This window comes from Chiloscyllium punctatum, chromosome 37, assembly GCF_047496795.1.
Source record: "Chiloscyllium punctatum isolate Juve2018m chromosome 37, sChiPun1.3, whole genome shotgun sequence".
Lineage (NCBI taxonomy): Eukaryota > Metazoa > Chordata > Chondrichthyes > Orectolobiformes > Hemiscylliidae > Chiloscyllium > Chiloscyllium punctatum.
This window is the reverse complement of record NC_092775.1, coordinates 56,288,497-56,314,598: the sequence shown is the minus strand read 5'-3', so window position 1 is coordinate 56,314,598 and position 26,102 is coordinate 56,288,497. Positions and strand designations below refer to the sequence as shown.

The 26,102-nt window shown below is 42.3% G+C and overlaps 1 protein-coding gene across 1 annotated transcript; it reads left to right on the top strand.

Annotated features, from left to right (window-relative positions):
* On the top strand, positions 1 to 26,102 carry LOC140463127 (cytochrome c oxidase subunit 4 isoform 1, mitochondrial-like). Its single transcript, XM_072556864.1, has 5 exons — positions 1 to 173; positions 17,633 to 17,723; positions 19,317 to 19,481; positions 20,275 to 20,406; positions 25,778 to 26,102. Exons 2-5 carry the CDS (start codon positions 17,633 to 17,635, stop codon positions 25,912 to 25,914), a joined length of 525 nt encoding a protein of 174 aa, XP_072412965.1. The 5' UTR covers positions 1 to 173; the 3' UTR covers positions 25,915 to 26,102.

The following is a 26,102-nucleotide window of genomic DNA, read 5'->3' as shown; positions in this document are numbered from 1 at the left end:
TTTTTTTTCCCTTTTTGCAAAAGTTTAATGCTGGCTGTTCCCATGATTCCGTGCTGAGGGGGTTGTCAGCAGACGCCTGGTTGTGAGAGGGAGTGTTTTCCGCCCAGTTCAGCCCGACTGCAGACAGGGACAGACCCAGCTCTGCACAGACCAGACCAGGCTCAGACTGCACGGTAAGGCCAGCTTTCCCCTCTGACTGCAAACACTCCAACCTCCAGCTCTCAAGGTAGGGGGGACAAAGCCGGAGCTGTTCTGCATCTGGCCATATTTGCCTTTCCCGTTCCTCTTCCGCCTCAGGAAGGTCACATAGGACACCGGGTTCTGCTTTTCTCCCTGCGCTAATGTTTCCCATTTTTAATAAAAATAAAACCGAGTGGAACAGTTTGAAAAAAAAACAAAAGTGCAGCCGCGTGTAGACTTTCCAAAGACCGTCGGGGAGTGGGAGTGGTGGAATGAACAGAAAGGAGAAATAAGCAGAAATGGAGAGAGCAAGAGAGGGGGATGGGAATGAGGAAAATGCGTGTGTGTGTGTGTTAGAGAGAGAATTAGCAGAGAGGAAGACGAGGGTGAGAGTAATGAGGCCACAAGAATGAAGAAATTAATGGATTAGGATAACAATTGTAACGCAGAGAGAGACACTCTAGCAGATGGGATTGTAGAGGACAAGCAGGGTGAGGAGTGTGTGTGTGTGTGGAGTCCTAGGATCAGGCCTCGGGGTTTGGAACAGCATCTCTCCGCTGTTCCCTGCAGGATGGAGAGTGTCGAGAGGAGCTTTGCAATCGTTTCCCGGAGCAAAAGGTTTGCCGTTTCGTGGTAAAATCCTGTTGCTTTCCGGCGCCATCGCTCTCTCAAACCCCCTGAGGTTAGAGAAGCACGTTTTAAGGTTTTCGCTGATGTCAAATCGATGAGCGTCAGTCAGATAGTTTGTGAAGCATAAGAAGTGATTGAGGTAATGATTACGTCGTGTCAAGATTGGGTTTCAAAAATCTGACGATTGTAAGCATATAACTACCTCAAAATCCGAAACGGGAATAGGCCATTTGCCTCAACTGGTTCATACCTGTGTTTAGGCCTCACCCCATCAACATGTCCTTCTGTTTCTCTTTTGCCTCAAACGTGTTCAATTTCTTGTGAGACATTGTGCTATTTGCTTGAAATGCTACTTGTGATAGTGAGTTTCACATTGTAATCACTGTCTTACTGAAGTGTTTCTCCTGAGCCTCCCGTTGGATTTATTTGTAACTATTTTGTATCCATGACCCCTGATTTTATTCACTATCCAGGAATTGAATCATGTTTATGTCTAGCCCATCGGTGCCCGATCTAATTTTGAAAGATCTCTCTCAGCTTACTGTCTTCTGTTTCCTAGAGGAAATTAACCAATTTGTTCACCCTTTCTTGATACTTCTAATTTCTCTTTGGGTAACCTGCATGGAATATACTTTCTCCTCCACCAGTGGGGAAATTATGTTGTGCTCATATTGCAAATATGGTCCAACATTGTCTGAATACAAATCTAAAGAAAATGTCCTTGTCTTCAATTCTCTTCCTTTGAAACTGAACACCAAAGTTCTGTTCATGTTTTTTGCAGACTTATTAACCTGAGTTGCTATTTTTAATAATCTGAGCTGAGCAAGATCTTTCAAAATTAGACAGGCATAATGGCTTTGTGGTATTATCAGTAGACTATTAATCCAGAAAGTCCGCTAATTTCCTAGGGATCTCCGTTCAAAGCTTGCTATGGCAGAGGGTGGAATTTGAGTTCAATCTTAAACAAAACAAAATCTGGAATTGAGAGTCTAATGATGAAACCATTGTTCATTGTCATGAAAAACCCAACTGGTTCACTAATGGCCTTCAGGGATTTCCAGCTTTATCTGATCTGGCCTAGGCATGACTCCAAACTCTCAGCAATGTGGTTGACTCTTAACTGCTCTCTGGGCAGTGAATGCTCTGCTCTGACTGAAGAAGACGAAGAACTTGTGAATAGAGAACTGAACATCCCTTTCCTGTCCTCCCCTCCTTTTAGACTCTTGTTTCCAAGCAGTGTGTGGCCTCCTTTTATTATTCTTACTAAATGCACTGCTCACTTTTTTGTATTGAAATTAATTTGCTGTTTAAATGTCCATCCTGCAAGCTTGTTAATGTCATTTTCTTGTATTGTTTCATTGTCTTCCACAGAATTAACTATACCATTCAGTTTTATGCCAGTTGCAAAGTTTGAAATTCTGTTTTCAATCTGAGTGAATTTCCAGGAACCAGCTCAATTCATGACCCCTAGAGTCCTGTGTACTGTTTTGATTTCCATAACAAAGGAAGGAGAGAATTAAAATGTTTAATTGGAAGTTCATTGGATTGATTGCTGGAATGAGAGTTGACCACAGGAGAGAAATTTAGAAGAGTGAGGTGATTTTTATCAAAACAAAATTCTGAGAAGGCTTGGTAAGGCATATGCTAAAAGACTACATTTTCTGACTGGACTATTGGAAATGACAGAAATAGTTTAATGCTCCAGTGTTGGCCATTCACTACTGAGATGCAAAATATCTTCATTCAGAGAGTTGTGAAACTTTGGAAGTTTTTTACCCTTGAGAGTTGTGAATGATATATTGTTGCATAGGCAGAGATTGAGAGTTTTTTTTTGGATCAAATAGAATTTTGCTAAACCTTTTCTTCTTGCTGTCATTGGGGCAGGTGCGAGTATATCCCCTTTGAAAGGGACAATTCCTACCACATCTACAATGAGTAGACAAGTGAACTCTGGCTCAGGTGTTGGTCATGGGGAACGCACAAATGAACAATTAAGCTCCAGGTTTTCCAAATTTAAGAAAGGAAAGCTGACTCTAGTTGAGGTATGGGAAGTTGCACTGGGAGCCAGTCATAGTCATATGTCTCACAAACCAATCTTTTGATCCAACTCGTCTGCACCAACCAGAGATCCCAATCTGACCTAATCCCATTTGCCAGCATTTGACCCATATCCCTCTAACCTCTTCCAGTTGCTTTTTAAATGTTGTAATTCTACTAGCCTACATCACTTCCTCTAGCAGCTCATTTCATACACGCACCATCCTCTATGTGAAAAAGTTACCCCTCCACTGCTTTTTTTCAATCTTTCTCCTCTCACCGTAAACTTATGCCCTCTAGTCTGGACTCCCCTACTCCAGAGAAAAGACTTTGTCTATTTATCCTATCCATGCCCCTCATATGATTTTATTAACCTCAGTAAAGTCACTCCCCAGTCTCTGACGCTCCAGGGAAAACAACCCCAGCCTATTCAGCATCTCCCTCTAGCTCAAATCCTCCAACCCTGGCAACATCCTTGTAAATCTTTTCAAGTTTCACAGCATCCTTCCAGTAGGAAGGAGACCAGAATTGCACGCAATATTCCAACAGTGGCCTAACCAATGTCCTGTGCAGCCACAGTGTGACCTCCCAACTCCTGTACTCTATACTCTTTCCAATAAAGGAAAGCATACCAAACGCCGCCTTCACTATCCTATCTACCAGTGACTCTACTTTCAAGGAACTATTAATCTGCACTCCAAGGTCTCTTTGTTCAGCAACACTCCACAGGGGTTTACCATTAAGTGTATAAATCCTGCTGTAATTTGATTTTCCAAAATGGAGCAACTCGCATTTATCTAAATTAAAATCCATCTGCCACTCCTCGGTCCCGTTATAATCTGAGGTCACCTCTTTCGCTGTCCACTATGCCTGCAATTTTGGTGTAATCTGCAAACTTACTAATTATACCTACTATGTTCATGTCCAAATCACTTATGTAAATGATGAAAAGTAGTGGACCAACACGATCCTTGTGGCACTCCACTGGTCTCAGGCCTCCAGTCTGAAAAGCAACTCTCCATCGCTACCCTCTGTCTTCTATCTTTGAGCCAGTTCTGTATCCAAATGGCTAGTTCTCCCTGTATTCCATGAGATCTAACCTCACTAACCAGTCTCTCAAGGGGAACCTTGTTGAACGCCTTAGTGAAGCCCATATAGATCACCAGATGAAGGGCTCTGGCCCGAAACAGTGAATTTTTTTTTCCTCCTGCTCCTCTGATGCTGCCTGACCTGCTCTGCTTTTCCAGCGACACACTGTCAACTCCGTAGCGATCATGTCTACTGCTCTGCCCTCATCAATCCTCTTTGTTACTTGTTCAAAAGACTCAATCAAATGTGTGTGACATGATTTCCCATGCACAAAGTATGCTGACTATCCCTAATCAGTCCTTGCCTTTCCAAATAGGGAATCCTGTCCTTCAGGATTCCCTCCAACAACTTGTCCACCGCCAATGTCAGGCTCCCCAATCTATAGTTCCCTGGCTTTTCCTTACCACCTTACTTAAACAGTGGCACCATGTTAGCCAACCTCCAGTCTCCGGCACCTCACTCTGTCACTATTGACTATACAAATACCTCAGCAAGAAGCCCAGCAATCCCTTCCCTAGCTTCCCACAGAGTTCTAGGATACACCTGATCAGGCCCTGGGCACTTATCCACTTTTATGACTTTCATGACATCCACCACCACCACCACCTCTGTAATATGGACATTTTTCAAGATGTCACCATTTACTTCCCCACATTCTATACCTTCCATGTCCTTCTCCACAGTAAACACTGATGCAAAACATTTGTTTAGTATCTTCCCCCATCTCCTGCAGCTCCACACACAGGCTGTCGTGCTGATCTTTGAGGGGCCCTATTCTCTCCCTAGTTACCCTTTTGTCCTTAGTGTTTATAAAATCCCTTAGTATTCTCCTTAACTCTATTTGCTAAAGCTGTGTCATGTGCCCTTTTTGCCCTCCTGATTTGCCTCTTAAATATACTCCTATTGCCCTTATACTCTTTTAAGGGTTCACTCGATCTCTCCTGGCTATACCTGACATAAGCTTCCTTTTTTACTTCTTAACCAAAATCTCAATTTCTTTAGTCATCCAGCATTCCCTATACCTACCAGCATTCCCTTTCGCCCTAACAGGAATATACTGTCTCTGGACTCTTGTTATCTCATTTCTGAAGGCTTCCCATTTCCAGCCATCCCTTTACCTGCGAACAACTGCCCCCAATCAGCTTTTGACAGTTCTTGCCTAATACCATCGAAATTAGCCTTCCTCCAATTTAGAATTTCAACTTCTTAGATTTGGTTTATTCTTTTCTACGACTATATTTTAAAACTAATAGAATTATGGTCGCTGGTCCCAAAGTGTTTTCCCCACTGACCCCTCCGTCACCTGCCCTGCTATTTTTCCCAAAAGTATGAGGCTGCTCGGTTATCCAGGGTATGGCTGAATGATTTTGCAACCTGCAACCTTTTTAAGATGTAGGATCAGTTCATTCCAAAAAGGAAGAAAGATCCTAGGAGGAGGCATGGGTGGCCGTGGCTGACGAGGGAAGTTAAGAAACATATAAAGTTAAAAGAGAAAGTATAACATAGCAAAGATAAGTGGGAAAACAGAGGACTGGGAAGCTTTTAAAGAACAACAGAGGATTACTAAGAAGGAAATGCGCAGAGAAAAAATGAGGTACGAAGGTAAACTGGCCAATAATATAAAGGAGGATAGTAAAAGCTTTTTTAGGTATGTGCAAAGCAAAAAAATGGTGAAGACTAAAATTGGGCCCTTGAAGACAGAAACAGGGGAATATATTACGGGGAACAAAGAAATGGAAAAGAATTGAATTGGTACTTCTGATCTGTGTTCACTGGGAAAGACAAGCAATTTCCCTGAGGTAACAGTGGCTGAAGGACCTGAACTTAAGGGAATTTATATTTGCCAGGAATTGGTGTCGGAGAGACTGTTAGGTCTGAAGGTTGATAAGTCCCCGGGGCCTGATGGTCTACATCCCAGGGTACTGAAGGAGGTGGCTCGAGAAATTGTGGATGCGTTGGTGATTATTTTCCAGAGTTCGATAGATAGGGATCAGTTCCTGCGGATTGGAGGGTGGCTAATTTTGTACCACTTTTTAAGAAAAATGGGAGAGTGAAAGCAGGAAATTATAGACAGTTAGTCTGACCTCAGTGATGGGAAAGATGCTGGAGTCTATTATAAAGGCTGAAATTACGACACATCTGGATAGTAGTAACAGGATAGGTCAGAGTCAGTGTGGATTTATGAAGGGGAAATCATGCTTGACTAATCTTTGAAGATGGGTGAGGGAGATCCAGTAGATGTAGTGTACCTGGACTTTCAGAAAGCTTTTGATAAAGTCCCACATAGGAGGTTAGTGAGCAAAATTAGGGTGCATGGTATTGAGGGCAAAGTACTAACTTGGATTGAAAGTTGGTTGGCTGACAGGAAACAAAAAGAGTAGTGATAAACGGCTCCATTTCAGAATGGCAGGCAGTGACCAGTGGGGTACCGCAGGGATCAGTACTGGGACCGCAGCTTTTTACAATATATGTTAATGATATAGAAGATGGTATCAGTAATAACATTAGCAAATTTGCTGATGATACTAAGCTGGGTGGCAGGGTGAAATGTGAGGAGAATGTTAGGAGATTACAGGGTGACCTAGACTTGTTAGGTGAGGGGGTCAGATGCATGGCAGATGCAGTTTAATGTGGATAAATGTATGGTTATCCACTTTGGTGGCAAGAACAGGAAGGCAGATTACTACCTAAATGGAATCAATTTAGGTAAAGAGGCTGTTCAGAGAGATCTGGGTGTTCTTGTACACCAGTCAATGCTGGCCTTCATAACAAGATGGATTGAGTATAGAAGCAAAGAGGTTCTTCTGCAGCTGTACAGGGCCCTGGTGAGACCACACCTGGAGTACTGTGTGCAGTTCTAGTCTCCAAATTTGAGGAAAGATATTCTGGCTATTGAGGGAGTGCAGCGTAAGTTCACGGGGTCAATTCCTGGAATGACGGGACTACCTTACACTGAAAGACTGGAGTGACTGGGCTTGTATACCCTTGAGTTTAGAAGGCTGAGGGGATCTGATTGAGACATGTAAGATTATTAAAGGATTGGACACTCTGGAGGCAGGAAACATGTTTCTGCTGATGGGTGAATGCCGAACCAGAGGACACAGCTTAAAAATACGGGGTAGACCATTTAGGACAGAGATGAGGAGAAACTTCTTCACCCAGAGAGTGGTGGCTGTGCGGAATGCTCTGCCCCAGAGGGCAGTGGAGGCCCAGTCTCTGGATTAATTTAAGAAAGAATTGGATAGAGCTCTCAAGGATAGTGGAATCAAGGGTTATGGGGATAAGGCAGGAACAGGATACTGATTAATGATGATCAGCCATGATCTTATTGAATGGTGGTGCAGGCTCGAAGGGCAGAATGGCCTACTCCTGCACCTATTGTCTAATAGTCGGGATCCACACTTAAGGAATTACAAAGAGGATTGATGAAGGCAGGGTGTGAGTTTTAATCTATATGGACTTCAGTAAGGCATTCAACAAGGCTCCTCATGGGAGACTAGTTAGCAAGGTTAGATCACATGGAATACAGGGAGAACTGGCCATTTGGATACAGAACTGGCTCGAAGGTAGAAGACAGAGGGTGGTGGTGGAAGGTTGCTTTTCAGACTGGATGCTGTGATCCGTGGAATGCCACAAGGATCGGTGCTGGGTCCATGACTTTTTGTCATTTACATAAATGATTTGGATCTGAAAATAGGAGGTATAGTTAATAAGTTTGCAGATGACACCAAAATTGGAGGCATAGTGGACAGCAAAGAAGGTTATCTCAGGAGATCAAAATGTTGATCAGATGGGCCAATGGGCTGAGGAGTGGCAGACGGAGTTTAATTTAGATAAATGCGAGGTGCTGCATTTTGGGAAAGCAAATCTTACCATTAAGCGTAGAAGTCCTGCTAAGGTACTGTGGAGTGTTGCTGAACAAAGAGACCTTGGAGTGCAGCTTCATAGCTCCTTGAAAGTGGAGTCGCAGGTAGATAGGATAGTGAAGAAGGCGTTTGGTATGCTTTCCTTTATCGATCGGAGTATTGAGTATTGGAGTTGGGACTGTACAAGACGTTAGTTAGGCCACTTTTGGAATATTGCATGCAATTCTGGTCTCCTTCCTATCTGAAGGATGTTGTGAGACTTGAAAGGGTTCATAAAAAATTTACAAGGATGTTGCCTCGGTTGGAGGGTTTGAACTATAGGAAGACCCTGAATAGACCGGGGCTGATTTCCCTGGAGTGTCAGAGGCTGAGGGGTGACCTTATTAAGGTTTATAAAATGAGGGGCATGGATAGGGTAAATCTTCCCTGGAGTGGGGGAGTCCACAACTAGGGGTCATATATCCTTTCCCTCTCGCCCTAAACATAAGAGGTACCGGAGCAATATTTTCACGTGGACAGTGGTGTGTGTATGGAATGAGCTGCCAGAGGAAGTGGTGGAGGCTGGTACAATTCCAGCATTTTAAAAAGCATCTGGAAGGGTATTTGAATAAAGTATTTAGAGGGATATGGGGCTAGATTAATTTAGGATGTGGTCAGCATAGGTGAATTGGATTGAAGGGTCTGTTTCCATGCTTTACATCTCTAGGACTATGACATGTACGTTGTCGTCATCTGTCTCCCTTTTATTATTGAAAATGGCCATCTGTTAGATGCGGAGAGTTATCTGTTTTCCATTCTCGCCGTTTATAGGTTTTCACATTGTGAGAAAGCACCAATTGATTTTGTTCAGATTGACCTGTCTAGATAGCTTGTCTTTTTGCCTTTAGCTTCTTGAATTCTTTGCTGTCCAAAGGAAGCAATGCCATTATTTGAGATTGCTTCCCAGTCAGTCCTTTATCTTCTCCCAGTAGCAGGTGGACTTGCTACATTTTGTCACAGTCACAGAGATGGGCCCTTTGGCCCAAACTGTTGCATGCTGACTAAAGTGTCCATCAACGCTAATCCCACTTCCCTGCACTTGGCTCACACCCTTCAAACATTTTCTATTCATGTATTTGTCAAAATACCTTTTTTAAATGTTGTTAATGTGCACGCATCAATCATTTTGACTGGCAACTCATTTCATATGCTACAACCCTGTGTAAAAAATAAAGTTGCCCATCAGATTCCGTTGTATTCTTCCCCTCTAACCTTAAACCTATGCCCTCTAGTTCTTAATTACCTGACCCTTGGGAAAAGCATGAGTGCATTTACCCTATCCATGCTTCTCATGAGCTTACACACTTCTACAAGATTCCACACCTCTGCGTGCCCCGCCCCCCCCATTCTCCTATGCACTAAAAAAAGGTCCTAGCTTATCCAACCTTTTGGTATAACTTAGACCATTGAGTACAAGCAACATTCTTGTAAATTTCTTCTGTACTCCTTTTCAGTTTAATTGCAACCTTCCTATAGCAAGGTGACAAAAACTGAACACGATACTCCATGTGCAGACTCACCAACATCCTGTACAACTGCAGCATAACTTCCCAAATTCTCTACTCAGTGCCTTGACTGGTGAAGGCCAGTGTGCCAAAAGCCTCCTTCACTGCCCTGTCGACAGATGACTCCACTTTCAGAGAACCGTGCACCTGAACTCTAAGGTCCCTCTGTTCCACTACACTCCTTAAGACCCTAACATTCACCATGAAACTTCTACCTTAGTTTGACTTTGTAAACTGCAAGACCTCGCACTTAGCTATGTTTGCCATTTTTTGGCTCACTTCCCCAGTTGAACAAGGTCCTGCTGCAATTTCTGATCATCTTCCTCACTGTCCATGATACCTCCTATTTAGTGTCATCTGCAAACTTACTGATCATGCCTTGTACATTCCCATCCAAGTCATTCCTGTAGATAACAAACAGCAATGGATCCAGCACTGACCCCTGAGGCACTCCGAGTCACAGGCCTCCATCCTTCCATTATTACCCTCTGCTTCCTACCATCCAAGCCAATTATGTAGCCAATTTGCCAGCGCCCCCTGGATTCCATGCGATCTAACCTTCCAAAGCAGCCTACCATGTGGAACCTTATCAAAGACCTTACTGAAATCCATATGGACTGTCTGCCGTTCTGCCACCGTCAACCTTCCTGGTCACTTCATCAAAGAACCCAAACAAATTTGTGAGGCATGATCTCCCTACCATAAAGCCACATCTCTTGTATCTTTGTTTAGTTGAGAAAGGTACAATGTCTTGATGTTATTTCTGTTTGCACTCGAGAGAGTTCTGTGTAGGAATATATATAGTTTCTAGAAAGCACAAGTGAGTCACATTGTGAACTCGTTGGTTATTAATGTAATGTTTAGCTCACTTAAGTCTTTTCTATCAATTTGGTTAAATCACAGAGAATCACATTGAATGTTGGGCAGTCTATTGTGTTTTGTTAGTGGGGTTGGTTGAATATGCTAATTACAGTGCCTATTGTGAATGGCAATGGGGACATGCCTTATGATATAATTTGTACATGTCCTATATATCTGGTATCACACTGGCACTGAAATGCATATACCACTTCACATATTGTTAAGATTAACTATGTAATTTTCAGCTTGACAATAACATTTTGTTAGTGGTGAATACTGCTCATATATTGTTACTACATATTATTCATGCAAAACAGTTTAGCCTGAATGGAATTAAGAGATGTGTCATGTAAATGTACCTCAATGTCATTGTCAGCAGTAAAAATAGGAGCAAGGGAAGGACATTCAGCCTTTCAACTTGCTGTGCCATACAGTGAGCTTGTAGCTGATCTTATGGTTCAACAGCAATGTCTTGCAATGTCCCAATATCTGTTGACATTTTTAATATGTAGAAATATCTCCTCCTTCGTTCTGAACATATACAACAAATGAGCTGCCTTAGCCCTCTGGTTGTAGAGAATCCCAAAGCCTCACCAGCTTTTGAGTAAAGAAGCCCCTTCTCATCTCAGTTTAAAATGTCCTGCCCTTTATTCTCAGAATAATGTCCCCTGGTTCGTGACACCACTCCATCCTCCCCTCCTGCCCATTCCAGGCAAGAGAATGTGCACCGTATGCACACGTCCTGCATGTCTTGTTAAGCCTGATGAAAATTTTCTATATTTGAGATTGCCTATTATTTTTCTCAACTCTGGAAAACACAACCCCAGTTTCTTGAATGTTTCCTCATAGTATAATCCATCCATGCTCGAAATCAGCTTGATCCACCTCCTTACACTTCTATAATCCTCTTTAGCAAAACTACACAATATTTCCAAGTGTGGTCTTGTGAAGCCCAATGTAGTTGGAGTAAGATCTCTTTGCTGCTATACTGAGATCCTCTGGTAATAAAAAGCCAGCATATCATTTGCTGCCGTAAATGCTTGCTGCATCTGCATATTAACTTTGTTATTCATGAATAAACGCATCCAAGTGCTGTTGAACACTTTCCATCTTCTCACTATTTAAGACATACTATTTCTGTGCTTTTCATACTAAAGTAGATACTCTCCATATTGCATTCCATCTGCGAAATGTTTGCCCACTCCCTTAACCTGTCTAAACCCCCTTGAAGTGACTTTGCATCCTCCTCACAACTTATGCTCCCACTTAGTTTTGTGTCATCTGTGAATTTGGAAATGTTACATTTGGTCCCCGCATCCAGATAGATGAAGGGCTGATGCTTGAGAACTGACCCTTGTCATAGCCCACAAGTCACAACTGGAAATGACCCATTTATTCCAGCTCTGTTCTCTGGAGATCTGTTGACCAACCTGTTATTCCGTGTCAGTATGTTCTACCCAAAGCTAAGGGCTCTAACCTAGTTAACCAAATCTTGTGGGACCTTACTGAAAATCTTCTGAAAATCTAAATACACTACACCCATCTGAACTAGTTAAATGCCCAAAAATGTGCCAATGAATTTATCAAACATGATTTGCTTTCATAAGTTCGTGTTGACTCTGCCTAATCCCAATCCTACTGTTGTAGAAGGTAAGAAGTAAGAGCAGGAGCAGGCCATCTGGACCCTGGAGACTGCTCTGCCATTCAATATGATCATGGCTGATCTTTTTAATGGGCTCAGCTCCACTTACCTGCCTGCTCTCCAAAACCCTTCATTCCTCAACTGTTCAAAAATCAATCTATCTATCCTAGCCTTAAAAAAAACATTCAATAAGGTAAACTCAACTGCTTCACTGGGCAGGGAATCTAGATCTGCTATTCCTTATTTTGAGGTTGCGTCCCGTAGTTCTAGTTTCACCCACTAGTGGAAACACCCTCCCTGCTTCTATCTTATCAATTTTCCTCATAATTTTCCCAGTCTACTCAACCTCCTTATAAACCAACCCTCTCAACTCCGGAATCAATCCAGAGTGGACCCTCCTCTGCATCCTCTCCAGTGTCAGCACATCTTTCCTCCAGTAAAGAGACCAAAACTGTGCACAGTACTCTGGGTGAGGCCTCCCTAGCACCCTATACAACTGCAACATAACTCCCCTGTTTTCAAACTCCATCCCTCGAGCAATAAAAGACAGTTTTCCATTTGCCTCCTTGATTACCTGCAAACCAACTATTGTGTTTCATGTACAAGGTCACCAAAGTCCCTCCACATTGCTGCATGCTGCAAATTTTCACAACTTAAATAATAGTCCATTTTACTGTTGGTTCAATCAAAATGGATGACCTCACATTTACCAATGTTGTACTCTCTGTCAGACACTTGCCTACTCATTTAACCTGGGAGAAAATGAGGACTGCAGATGCTGGAGATCAGAGTCGAGAGTGAATGGTGCTGGAAAAGCGCAGCAGGTCGGGCAGTAACTGTGAAGCAGAATTGATGTTTTGGCAGGAGCCCCTCGTCAGGAATGAGGCTGGGAGCCTCGTGGTGAGATAAATGGGAGGGGGGTGGGGCTGGGGAGAAGGTAGCTCATTCCTGACAAAGGGCTCCTGCCTGAAACTCTATTCTCCTGCTTCTTGGATGCTGCATGACCTACTGTGCTTTTCCAGCACCACACACACTCAATTATTCATTTAACTTATCGATATCTCTCTGCAGACTGTCATCTCCACACTCTACCACTCACCTTTGTGTCATCTACAAACTTTGACAGGCTGCATTTGATTCCCAATTCTAAATCATCTTTGTAAAAATTGTAAACAATTGTGGTCTCAACACTGATCCCTGAGGCAGACCACTAGCCACTGATTGCCAACCAGAAAAACATCCATTTATCCTGTTGGGCATCCTTTATAATGGATTCTTTCACTTTCCTGTGACTGATGTTTGGATAATAGGTCTGCAATTTCTGGTTATGTCTTCCCTCCGTTCTCCAATTACATTGGGATTACATTGGTAACTTTCTAATTTAAAGGGTCCATTCCAGAGACCATAGACTTTTGTAATACAATCCTATACAGCCAACTCTTTCAGCACTGAGCACCAGGTAGTGGGGATTTATCCATTTTTAAGTCCTATTCAGTTCTCTAGTCCTGATTTCTAACTAATACAGATATTCTGCATCTTGCAGTTCCTCGTTTTATACCAGTTCCATGATATTTCCCATGAGGATGTGTTTTGCCTTCATAGAGGAAGCGCTCAGAATTTTTTGCTGCCATTTCTTTATTCCCCATTTTCAATTTTCATGACTAGTCACAATTATTTTAACACTTTTTTTCCATTTTTACATAGTTTAGAAATTTTTAGTGTGTTTGTTTTAAAATTTCTCACTAACTTGTTCTCATTCGGTTTTCCCTTAATTTTCTCTTGGAAGAAATCCCACAAAAGGAAGACCGTGTGAACTCGTTCTATACCTTAACCCTTTGGAACTTGGTCCCCTCACTACAGTACAAATGCCTGTTTTAATTAAAAGAGCTGTCTCACCACCTTTTGAGTTTAGTCCTTTCTGAATTTTGTGATATTCAGTCTCAACTTTGGTTTCTTGGTAGCCGTGCCTCCCTCATGGCCATTTAGCTGAAGCAAGGTTATTAACTTTGTTTTCATAATTTCCCTTATTCAAAGGCTCAATTTTGCTAAGCTGGGTTGGGATAATGCGTTCAAGGATTTGAATGTACACAGGCAGTGTACATTCTTAAAGACATTTTAACTGTCTTTAACTGGTACAGATGTAGAGCAGCTAACGATCCTTCAAGGTGCAACAAGATTGTTAGCTGTGGCTATTGAAAGAAGTTCAGGATTGCATAAGATTGAGAAAAGGCAGATAAAGCAATAACAATAAACCTGAGGATTGGAAAATTGATCAAATGCAGCAGAAGAGGACCAAAAAAATGTAGGTCATTTATAGGCAGAGTCAGGCGAATTTGTATTAGGGAATAGAGACATGGCATTGAAGCTAAATGATCACTTTGTGCCTTTTTTTCACTGAGGAAGATACCAGAAATCTCCCAGAGAACCAAGTGTCTAGGGAAAATGAGGAGCTGAAGGAAATTGGGATTTGTAAGGAAGTTGAACTGGGAAAAATTAATGGGGCTGAATATTGACAAATGCTCTGGACCTCATCTACATCTGAGTGCTGGAGGAGGTGGCTATAGAGATAGTCAGTGCATTGCTGATTCTTTTTTTGAAAATTCTATAGCTTTATGGAACGATTCCTATGGATTGGAAGGTGGCACTATCAATCCACTATTTAGAGAGAGCACAAATGAGATGTGATCTTATTAAAATTCTCTAAATATCTAAATGGATAGACAGGGTAGATGCAGGTAAGGTGGGAGTCTAGAACAGGGGGCACATTTTAAAATAAAAGGGATCCCATTTGGGTCTGAAGTGAAGAAAAGAGAATTTTGTTTACTCAGAGGGTTGTGAACCTTGGGAGTGGCTGTGGAAACTCCGTCCTTGAGAATGTTTGAGATAGATCAGAAATCTATCCATCTGTTATGTGGATGGGGTGGGTACAAGGTTTTGAAGAGTTCCATCAGCCATTATTGATGGGCTGAATGGCCTACTCCTATTCTTATGAGGTAATACTTTTGAACTTCTATTTCAACTGAAATTTGCAACAAAGGTGATAAACAGTTGTGGGCATACAGGCGCAGAGCACTTAATCCAGTATTTTCACTTTTACTAAACTCTTGTCCTGTCTGCTGGTCCAGTCTTCAGTTGGGCTTCACTCTGATTATAATTATAATTACTTTTTTATTACTAGCTTGATCTATTGCCTTGCAATTTCCCTATAATTTATTCAGTATTCCTTGACACAGTCCTGCTTTCCCATTGCCCCATGGTTCAAAGCCCTCTCTACTTCCCTAGTTATACAATTGATTGGGAAATTGGCCCTTTCACTGGCTCAGCTGAAGTCTGTACCAACAGTAAAGCTCCTACGTTCCCCTGTGCTAGTGCTAATGACCCATAAATCTGAAACCATTTCTTCCATGCCAATCTTTGAGTCATGCATTTGTTAAATGATCTTATCCCTGTGCCAATTTTCACATACCTCTGGTAATAATCCAGAGATCATTGCCTTTTGAGATTCTGCTTTTCAATGTTGAGCCTAGCCCCCCTTGCACCTGTGTGGATTCTTTTTTCTGCCCATACCGATGTCCAAGTTGATGACGATGGCAGCTGAATCCTTCCCCATCCCTGAACTGCACTCCAGTTGTGAGCTGATATCTCATACCCTGGCAGTGGGCATGAGAAAGAGCTTTCTGGATTCTCGGTTACTGGGACCCATGTCCATACCCAGCCATGTCGTCCCCTTCTCCCACCACCAACTTACACACACCCGTACACAGCAGAGACTAAGAATACTGTGGCAAGTAACTCACCTCCTGACTCCCTAAAGCCTGTTCACCATCTAGGCACAAGTCAGGAGTGTGTTGGAATACTCTCCATTTGCCTGGATGGGTCCAGCTCCAACAGCACTCAAGAAGTTTGACACCATCCAGGACAAAGCAGCCTGCTTTGATTGGTACCACGTTCACATGCATTCACTCCCTCCATCACCAATGATGCTGCTACTATCTACAAGATATGCTGCAGAAATTCACCAAGTCATCTTAAACAGCACCTTCCAAACCTACAACCACCTTTTCATCTAGAAGGATGAGTGCAGCAGATACATGGGGACACCATCACCACCACATGCAAGTTCCCTTCCAAACCAGTCGGCATCCTGACTTTGAAATAAATCACCATTCCTTCAGTGTCCCTGGGTCAAAATCCTGGAATTCCCTCCCAAGGGCATTGTGGGTCTACCCACAGCTGGTGGACTGCAGCGGTTCAAGGAAAGCAGCTCACTGCCATCTGTTCCTGATATTCTTATAAGATCTGAACAGGGGATTGAGACATTAGCCAAATTCTACCCATTAGCTCATTTGAACTGCCATGACAGACTCTAAATGTGAGCAAAGGTGGCCCACACCTTTCACTGAGGGGCTTTTGGGTTTGGACCAATGGCAAAGCCACCTTTGTCAGATCTAGCACACTGCCCTGACTTCCTGTGATGCTTCAGTAATCTGCCTGTGTTCATCTGCACAAGGAAGGAGGATCTCCATTGTTTAAGATTATTGATTTATTTGTAAATAAGTAGTTAGGTAGAGGGAAAGACGCAGAGAACAGGATTGAAGCGGGGGAGAAAAATCTGGGGTCCTGGCATAGTTATGTATTTTTGTGCAGAAGGACAGCACTTACACAATTAATGGTAGGGCCTCGGGTAGTGTTGTAGAATAGAGGGAGCTAAGGGTTCAGATACATAATTCTTTTGAAGTTTGTATTACTTATACACAGGTTGGTTAAAAAGGCATATAGCACGCTTGTGTTCATGCTTAGCCCTTTCAGTACAGGTGTTGGGAAGTCATTGTTGAGGTAACAGCACATTGGTGAGGCCCCTTCTGGAATATTGTGTCCAGTTCTGGTCACCCTTTTTTAGGAAGGATATAATTAAGCTAGAGAGGATTCTGAAAAGATTTACCAGGATGTTGCTGGGATGGAAGTTTGGAATTACAAAGAAAGGATTGAGAGGTGACCTTTTTTAGAGGTTTATAGTTCTATCTATAGCCCTCATGATTTTAATGGTCAACGTCTTTTCCCTAGGATGGGGGATTTCAAGACTAGGCAGAATATTTTTAAGGTGAGGAGAGAGATTTTAAAGAAGACATGAGGGACAAATGTTTTACACGTAGTTTGTGTGGTATTAACTTCCTGACAAAATGGTGCATGAAAGCACAGTTACAATGTTCAGAAGACATTTGGATAATTACATGGTTAGGAAAGGTTTGGAGGGATATGGGGCCAGGAGCAGGCAGATGGGGCTACTTTAGTCTGGGATTAGTCAACATGGACTAGTTGGACTGAAGGGTCTGTATTTGTGTTGTATGACTGTATGAAGTTAGCTGTTTTTTAAAATGTTGCATTATTAAACATCTGCCCCCACTCCACCCAAATTCCCCAATGGACATCCTAGACTTACCAGGTTACAAACCAGTTGTCGCATCTTGTCCAGTTGTGTGACAGATGTTGGAAGATAATATTGTCAACCAACAAATCCTAGACCGATATAGCTTCACCAGAAACTGGGAGGCAGTGTGAGGTGGTGGCAAGACCAGGGATGTTTAGATGAGGAAGCTGTGCTGTTTCCATGGAACCTAATTTGTCACCAACTCCTTCGGTGTGTAACCTTTCACACTTTCTGTCAGTTGTAATTTTCTCTCAGTCTAGTGAACCTCCATTCCATTGCTCTTGATGTACAAACCTGTTCCTAATAAATCTTCGTGTTCGTCTGTGTATTTAATTGTGCACTGTTTCTTTTGTAGATGTTGGGACTGTCTGTGTTTCGACGTTCTCATGTCCTGAAAGCTCGGAGTCTTTTATCTGCTGTCAGTGTTCGAGCAGCACATGGACATGGTAAGTGTGCAGAGACCATCTTCTGAATCCAACTGCTCACACTGAATCTCTGCCACTAGCTTACATTGGGTAACGGGCTAAGCTTAAGTGTAATGGGTTAGATAGGGTGATAATGGTCTGTACAGGAGTACTTAGGACCAGGCTTCCTCCTCCTGTTTTAGGATCCAGTGATTCTGGTTGGGTGTATTAGTGGAGCCATCTTACGAAGGCTGTGCTGCAGCCCACAGTTAAACAAGCCAAAGCTCAGTCTGAGCCCAGCATTGTAGAATGGCTCTTAGAGTGACTATTGGAACGCGTTTGCAGTTGGAGATTGATTGATTGAGCAATAAGTGGCTTCAGGAGAGAAAGCAAATGTGAGTTTAAAAGCACGACACCGAGGAGAGGATTCGAACTGTTTAGGTACTCTGAGGTATCGCCCTGATGCCCTTGAGATGGAGCTATTGGCCACAATGACAGAAATAGAGAGAGCACATTGCTGAAGGTCACCCTGAGTCAGGTGCTGCTGAACAGAGAGGGCCCCCAGTCACCGCTAACAATGCTGTCGTCATGCCTAGGCCAAGTTGTCATGAGCATTTATCTTGGGTTTAGCCTACTCAGCAACAGTCATATGTACCTGGAAACAGTCCAAATCACCAAGGAGTTTTTCACATTAAATTATTGTTGACAGCCTTACCAATTTGGATTTCAATTGAACCAGTTGCTCAAAGCTGAGGAATGTGACAGTGAACATCAGTTAGTCCCAGGACAAGTCCAGTACATGGTTGTATACAGAGTAAAGCTCTCCCTGCACTGTCTCCATCAAACATTCCCAGCATGGGTGCAGTATATGGTTAGATGTAGAGTGAAACTCTCTCTAAACTGTACCAAGAATATGCTACCAAAGGTTCCAAACTGTATGGTTAAAAGACACAGGTGGGTTCCGAGTCATGTGACTGACTGTAACCATTGAGACAAAGGCTTGTATTGCATGTAAACAACTGTCTATGGCCCATCTTGGAGATTAAGTAGAAAATCGTTGACATCTACTTGTGGGATTGTGGTAACTTATTCCATCATGCGTGAGTTTTTTTTCTTGGAGAGTTCATTTCTTTGGCAATTTAAGGGTCAATAATTAACATTCCTGCCCTAACAGGAGGTCTCCAAAGTGTTGATTATCTGGCTGAATTTAACTTCTCTGCAAGGTTGCTGCGAAGTCCACTCATGATCATTGCACCTTTTGGGATTTTTTAACATCTGTTAAACAGTCACAATAGGTTTGTTCATGCCAAATAGTTTAGTACTGTACTGACTCTGACCTGGATTGTAATTACCATATTCATTACACCAAGAGAAAAGTTTCAGTCTGAAGTTTGATTTAAGACCAGGGATTGTGTGGTTTAATGCGCTTTGACATGAGGAACTCATTGCCTGACTTGATACCTCTGGTACCTGAATGGGTTAAAGAGAGTAATAGAGATTGATCAGTGAATATGAAACTGCAGAAGTGAGAGGGAAGAGAGTCAGCAGTGAGCTCCATGAGTCTTCCAGGATACACTCTTTATATTTGACAGGGCACTATGTGAATGACTGACACCTCAACCTATTTCTGTCCAGAGATTGTTAAAAGTGAAGACCTCTCGATGCCCATGTACTGTGATCGGAGGGATACACCTCTCCCTGATATTCCTTACGTACGGAAGCTAAATACAGAACAGACAGCCCTGAAGGAAAAGGAAAAAGGGTCTTGGAAAAACCTGACCAATGAAGAGAAGATTGCATGTAAGCATAATGGGTTTCTTGTACGTTCGGGGAGGTTTTCCTGTATTCCAGGGCATCTTGGTGCTGGGAGGGGAATTCTATAGATTGGAGTGTTTCTGGCTCAGCAGGAAACAGGTTTAAATATGGACTGAGGCTTTCTCTACTCCTTCCTGAGCTGAGAACAGTGTGCCTCACTTGGTCGTTTTGTTATTTTCCCTCCAAGAAGCTGTTCTGCGTCATCTGTACAGTAGAAAGTGCTGGCTTAATGGGGATCAAGATTTGTTGCCAATGTGCACACACAGCTAGACTCCAATTCCTTGAGCTCATTCTATCTTACAGGGAGCAGATAAGAGGTGCACATTTTAATTGGTCAAGAGGTAAACCCGTCCCAATGGCATTGTTTGATTCACTGCATTGTGTCTAATCCAGAGTGGTCAGGACTTAATGGAAAAATAAATAGTTTTGTACTGAACATCACAAGTTTGTTCCAGAGATTCTGGTCCTGTCTCAGTCGTTTTCAGTGACCATCACAGACAACTTGAATGTCCAGTACCCTGATTTTGCAGTTCAGAAAAGTATGATTCAAAGTAAGATTTCAACCTCATTCCTCTCCAGTCACTAAGGTGAGGGCAGGGTTTTGATAATATTTGTCACAATTCTGAAAATCTATTTGTGGCCTATACTGTAAGGTTCATATCAGACAATAGGTTTTCATAATGGGAGCCCTCGTGTTGACTGTGGGTGAAGTGCACAGTGGGTACAGAAGGGGATGGAGAGGGTTGTTCATTTTACTGGTGCTTGTGTTTTATCCTAGTGTATCGCATCGCTTTTCATCAGAGCTACCACGACATGTCTCAAGCGAGCAATGAGTGGAAGACAGTGCTGGGTGGAGCCTTCCTCTTCATAGGATTTACTGGCCTGATTGTGTGGTGGCAGAAGGCCTTTGGTGAGTCTCTACTCCTCCTCCTGTACTGCCTGAAACTTACTTTATACCAGTGACTGACCATCGACTGAGAGACCTCTTGTAAGATTTAGAGCATCTTCTACTGATTCGGTCTGCAGTGAACTGTAGAGCTCTACGATATGGACTTGAATTGCCCAGTGGGAGTGAGGGACTCAGTAGTGTGGTTTCAGCTGGTTTCTGGATTCTGGATTCAGGTGTCCTGTGGTTTCCCTTGGTGTCTCCTTGATTGGGGATTGTTAGGGCAGCACAGTGTTTCACGAAGCTATATGTGACACTTGACTCAAGATGTGACTGTGTGGAGACTGGCTGGTTGAGGAAACAGAAGAATGTTAGTGACCAAGGATTGCAGGAGATGCAGTTGACTGAGATGCTGTGGGCACTGACTAAACAGATTTGTTTTTTGTGTTGTGGGGGGGGGTGCTCTGAGAGCAAGGAATCTCCGTGCTTTTCCAGTGTTTAAGTCATGATACACCAATCATGTGTAGGGATTGGTTAACGGAAGAGTGCTGAGAGAGAGTCAGTCATACAGCAGGGAGATGTTGGCAGAGTTGGAGGAGGCACACTCCTGTCTGAATTGGCCACTTGCCCAAAATAAAGTGGGGCTAAATTTGAATCACATGAGATATTGCATCATTTACCCTCTGATTGTATAAAGATAACATAATCACGTCCACTTACAAATGTACCACAAATGGGTGGGACGCAGAAGGAAAGAGCAATGACCACTTTTAAACTTCGAAAGCAGTCTGAACTATAATAGTATTAGTAATGTGAAAATCTATGCTTTTAAAGTAATTCGTAAAACTCCCATCATTTCACGTAGTCACATTGATTTCAAGCTCTGTGCCTTCTCCAAGACTCGAAGCCCCTTTTGAGCCTAGGCCAGCTGCACATTTTTTCCCTGTGAACATGATGGCTACACATTTCCGGTTGAATGCTGCTCCCTATAAACACGATGGTGGCATGAGCTTCTCAGAATCTTAAATCCAGCGTCACCTTGTGGCCAACAGAAGCAGTGCAATTTCATTAAAAAAACAAGACAAACACAGTCCCAGGAAGAAACAAGAAGGGACATGGGTAGTGGGATAGTTAGTGATGCTGAATTTTGCTTGTTTGCCCAGTACAGTACAAATAAGCCATGTGAAGGTGTTGTAAGTAGCCCTTGGAATATAGTCCCTGCTTCTGGGACTGGAATTCCGAGACCATGCTGACAGGCCATCACCATGAAGTACACCGGCTTTCCTGTTTCACCACCTCGACAGATGGTTTTTAAAACTTAAATCCCACAGCACAACTTCAAGAGGGGAGTTCTCCCCAATGACTTGGGCAATATATGTCTCTCAACTGTTATCACTTTTTAAAAAAAACTGTTGGTTTGCCCTGTGCATCATTGTAGCATTTTGGTACAATTGTATACAAAGTGGCTGCTACATTTCCTGCTCCACAACAAGGACTACACTTCAAAGATACTTCAAAATGTTACTGTTGCTAAAAGAAGATACATGTCATCCAAAGCTTTTCATCTTGCACTCTTCAGGATAATTTGCAAATGTACCAACTTTTGGAAAAACCTAGCATTTCTACTGACGGAAGTTCTGATTGGTTGGCTCGAGTAGAGGCATTGTCATTGATTTTTTTTTTCCCTTTTTTATTCTTGTGAATTATCCTGATGAACACAAGACAAAAGTTTGCAATGAAATGTCTTTTTAAATGTTTGAAGGTGCTTAATGGAAGTTAAGTGTTGTGGGATATCCAAAGGTTGTGATCCTACATCATTTGCTCTTCTTGCTGCAGCTCTGTTCCCTCTGCTGTACCCAGGCAATCTATCCATGATGCTTCCAATTTCCCATTCGCTTATAATATCATTTGAAATCAGAAGGTCCTATTCCACAGCCAAGCTGGTGTCAGCCACCTCTATCTCCAACCTCTCTCCTGTCTCTGGGGCTTGTTAGATTTCCAGATGGGGAAAACCTTCCTCCATCTCGATCTCTCACCACTGATGTTGAACCAGATGGGGCAGCACTCCTATATCTCCCAGAGCTGAGTTTCAGACTGTGTGTTATCTCTTTCTGTCTTCAGAACATCAACTGATGTTTGAATTTTAAGAAAATTACAGAATGATAGGAGGTGAAATTGAGCAAAAAGATCAGCCAGGCATTTTCTGAATTGGAGAGCAGGCTTGAAAAACTGGAGGCCTGCTCCTAAATTCTCGTGTCCTTACTTCATAGCATCCCTACAGTGTGGAAAAAGGCTCTTCGGCCCAACAAGTCCACACTGACCTTTCGAAGAGTAATCCACTCAGAGACCTATTCCCCTACCCTATATTTACACCTGACAAATGCACCTAACCTACACATCCCTGAACACCATGGGCAAGTTTAGGATGACCAGTTCGCCTAATCTGCACATCTTTAGACTGTGGGAGGAAACCAGAGCACCCAGAGGAAGCCCACACAGACTCTGAGAATGCAAACTCCACACACACACACAGTTGCCCAAGACTGGAATTGAACCTAGGTCCCTGGCGCTGTGAGGCAGTAGTGCTAACCACTGAGCCACCGTGCTGGGTTGGAGGATTTGTTGTAGTATTCTCCAATCCTGCTTTGTTACTGCCTGATCCAACCATTTCAGTGCTGCCCTTATCAACCCCACATCTTTCAATTCTACTTCTATCAAACATACCCGACCGTTCCATTATAAAATGTAGTGTTTCATTTTAGAGTCATGTGACATACCTGAAGTGAAATGATTGCTAGCTAATTTCTGCTTGGATTATGTTATGCTCATTGTGGTGCGATTACCAAAATGAGCTATGGCAGTGAAGTTATATTAAATGTTGTATTTGTGATGACTAGTCAGTGAAAGAAGGCAAAATCTGTTTTCACTAGAGCTGGTTTATCCTGTGCAAAACCATTTTTTTCTTTCTTTCTTCACTCCTGAGATGTGGGTGTCATTAATAAGGCCAGTATTTGTTACCTATCCCTAATTGAACTGAGCAGTTTGCTAGATTATTGTGGACATGCAATCACATGAAGGTCAGCCCATGTCACGGCAGCAGATTTCTTTCCCTGAAGACTTTTTTTTACAACAACATAGTTCAACATTAATTCCACTACATTTTAAATTTCAGATTTCTGCTCCTGGGCTACTAGTGTAGTGGGTGAGGGGTGATAGTCAGTGAGAAGTTTCCTTTTGCATTTTTGACCTGATGCCATAAGACTTCATGGGGTCTGGAGTCAACGTTGAGCATGCTGGGGGCAGGTCCATCTCTGCTGCATGACACTGTTACCACTCTGGCTTGGTCATGGTGGTATCTGGGACATTATCTGTCAGGTACAATTCCAAGAGTATGACTGACTGACTATATCAGACTGTTGCTTGACCAGTCTGTAAGATAGCTGTCTCAGTTTTGGCACTAACCCCCTAGATGTTGGCAAGGAGGACTTTGCAGGGTTATCAGGGCTATATTGGCTGTTGTCATTTTTTATTTGAGATCTCTGTTCTCTGTAAGAATAATAGGGTTGGACTTGTAGGGGATTTTAACTTTCCAAACATAGACTGGGACTACCATAGTGTTGGAGTGGAATTTACGTGTGTACAAGAAGATTTTCTTATTCAGAATGTGGATGTACCTACTAGGGAAGGAGTAAACCGTGCTCTTGGGGAAATAAGGCAGGGCAAGTCACCGAAGCGTCAGTGGAGAAGCACTTTGGGACCAGTGATGTAATTCTATTAGTTTTTAAGAGTTATGGAAAAGGACAGACCTGATTCTCATGTTATTAGGAAAGGAATTTCAATGATTGATTGGAGGCAGACATCTACAGATAAAGGGACGCTGGTAGGTGGGAAGGCTTCAAAATGAGGTAATAAGAATCCAGAGACAGTATGTTGCTGTTACTGTTAAGTGTAGGCAATACTGGATGACCAGAGAAACTGAAGCTCCTGTCAAGAAAGAGAAGGAAGCATATGTCAGGTATAGACCAGGAGTGAGTGAACCTGGAGAACAGCATGAAGACAATAGGAGTATATTGGATTTATAAAGGGTAGGCCACACTTAATTTGATTAAAAATTTGAAGTGACTGAGTAGTTGACAGGAAAAGGTCTCTGTGCTGGGCTTTCAGAGGCATTTTGATAAATTCTCTCCTAAGAAACTGTTAGCTTTAGGTCATGGAATTGAAGACCTCTTTGGCCTGGTTAATAATTTGGAAGACTGGCAAAGACAGAGGCGCTTTGGGCAGATACACTCATTGGCAGGATATGACTAGTTCAGTCCTGCAAGAAACAAGATTGGGTCTCAATTATTGGTTATATTCATGAAAGAACTTAGATGATGGAGTAGTAAACTTATTATATCTTATAATTTTATCAGAATAATGGCAAATGAATTTTAATGCAGGAAGTTGCAAGATGATCCACATTTGATACAATGGATATCACAGTACTTTTATCTCCTCCGTGATCAGCTAGAAACAGTGGGCAGTCATAGAGACTTTTAGTCGAGGAACACAGATCATTAAAAATGTCATAAATATTGAATATTGATCCATAAACTAAAATACAAGAGAGCAGAAATATTATAGCTTAACCTGGGCTTTTGATAAGTGATACCTACAATCACAGCTCAAGAAGCACATGGCTACTTTGGGATGCAGCATGGATTTAGAAGTAATGATACAGGGATTGAATTGTGAGGCAAGATTACACAAACAAGGGTTATATTCCTTAACTATAGGATTAAGAGATGGGGTTAAAGGCAGGTTAATAGAATTAGGTCACAAATCAGATAGCATTTCATTGAACAACAATGCAGGTTCCAAGGACTGTCTGGCGTATTTGTCCGTGTAACTATTTTAGAAACCCGTCTCTCCTCTTCTCTTTTTAAAATGAAACTTGCCACAATCCACCATTCCTGCCCCAAGAATTTCTTCCTATCCTCTAGCAGTAGAAGTGGGTTTTGTTTCTTCTTTAGGGGAGGTAACTTTAGACACAAAAATCTGGAACCTCGGGCTAATGTTTAGGGTCATGGGTTTCAATCCTATGTGGCAAATGTAAAATTTTTGAATTCAGTAAAAAGCTTGCTTATTGATTTGTCAAGGGGAAGAAAACCTGTTTCACAACGTAATCTGCTGTCCTACATGTGATTTCAGACCTATGACACAGTTGACTCTTTATTGCTCTATGGGCAATTTGGGATGGACACCTAGCCAGTAACACCCACATTTCATGAATTTAAAAAAAAATAGCTGACCACAGTTGTAGACTGAATGTAATGTTTGGGCAGTGGGTAAAATTTGAGAATGATTCTAATGTTTAGACCTATTAACTAAACATTGTTACTACATATTTCTACAGTGTACCCTCCCAGGCCACACACCTTGACTGAGGAGTGGAAGGAAAAGCAGGCCAGAAGAATGCTGGACATGCAGATAAACCCTGTTGAGGGATTTGCCTCCAAGTGGGATTATGAGAAGAATGAATGGAAGAAGTGAAGATGCTATTTAAGCAAGAGCATGTATTATAACACAACTGGCAACTTTAAATGGTTTAACCTCATGTTAATCTTAAACCTCTCCAGGGTCTCTGATTAATTGTGAAATTACGACAAACATTCAAGGTTGAGATCAGTCGCACATTTGAACAAAATGCAATTTATAATAAAGATTGCTCTTACAACAAA

Coding starts and splice junctions, on each gene's coding strand:
- LOC140463127 (XM_072556864.1), top strand. CDS start 17,633: ATGTTGGGACTGTCTGTGTTTCGACGTTCTCATGTCCTGAAAGCTCGG. Junction 17,724..19,316: donor TCGAGCAGCACATGGACATG/GTAAGTGTGCAG, acceptor ATTTCTGTCCAG/AGATTGTTAAAAGTGAAGAC. Junction 19,482..20,274: donor CAATGAAGAGAAGATTGCAT/GTAAGCATAATG, acceptor GTTTTATCCTAG/TGTATCGCATCGCTTTTCAT.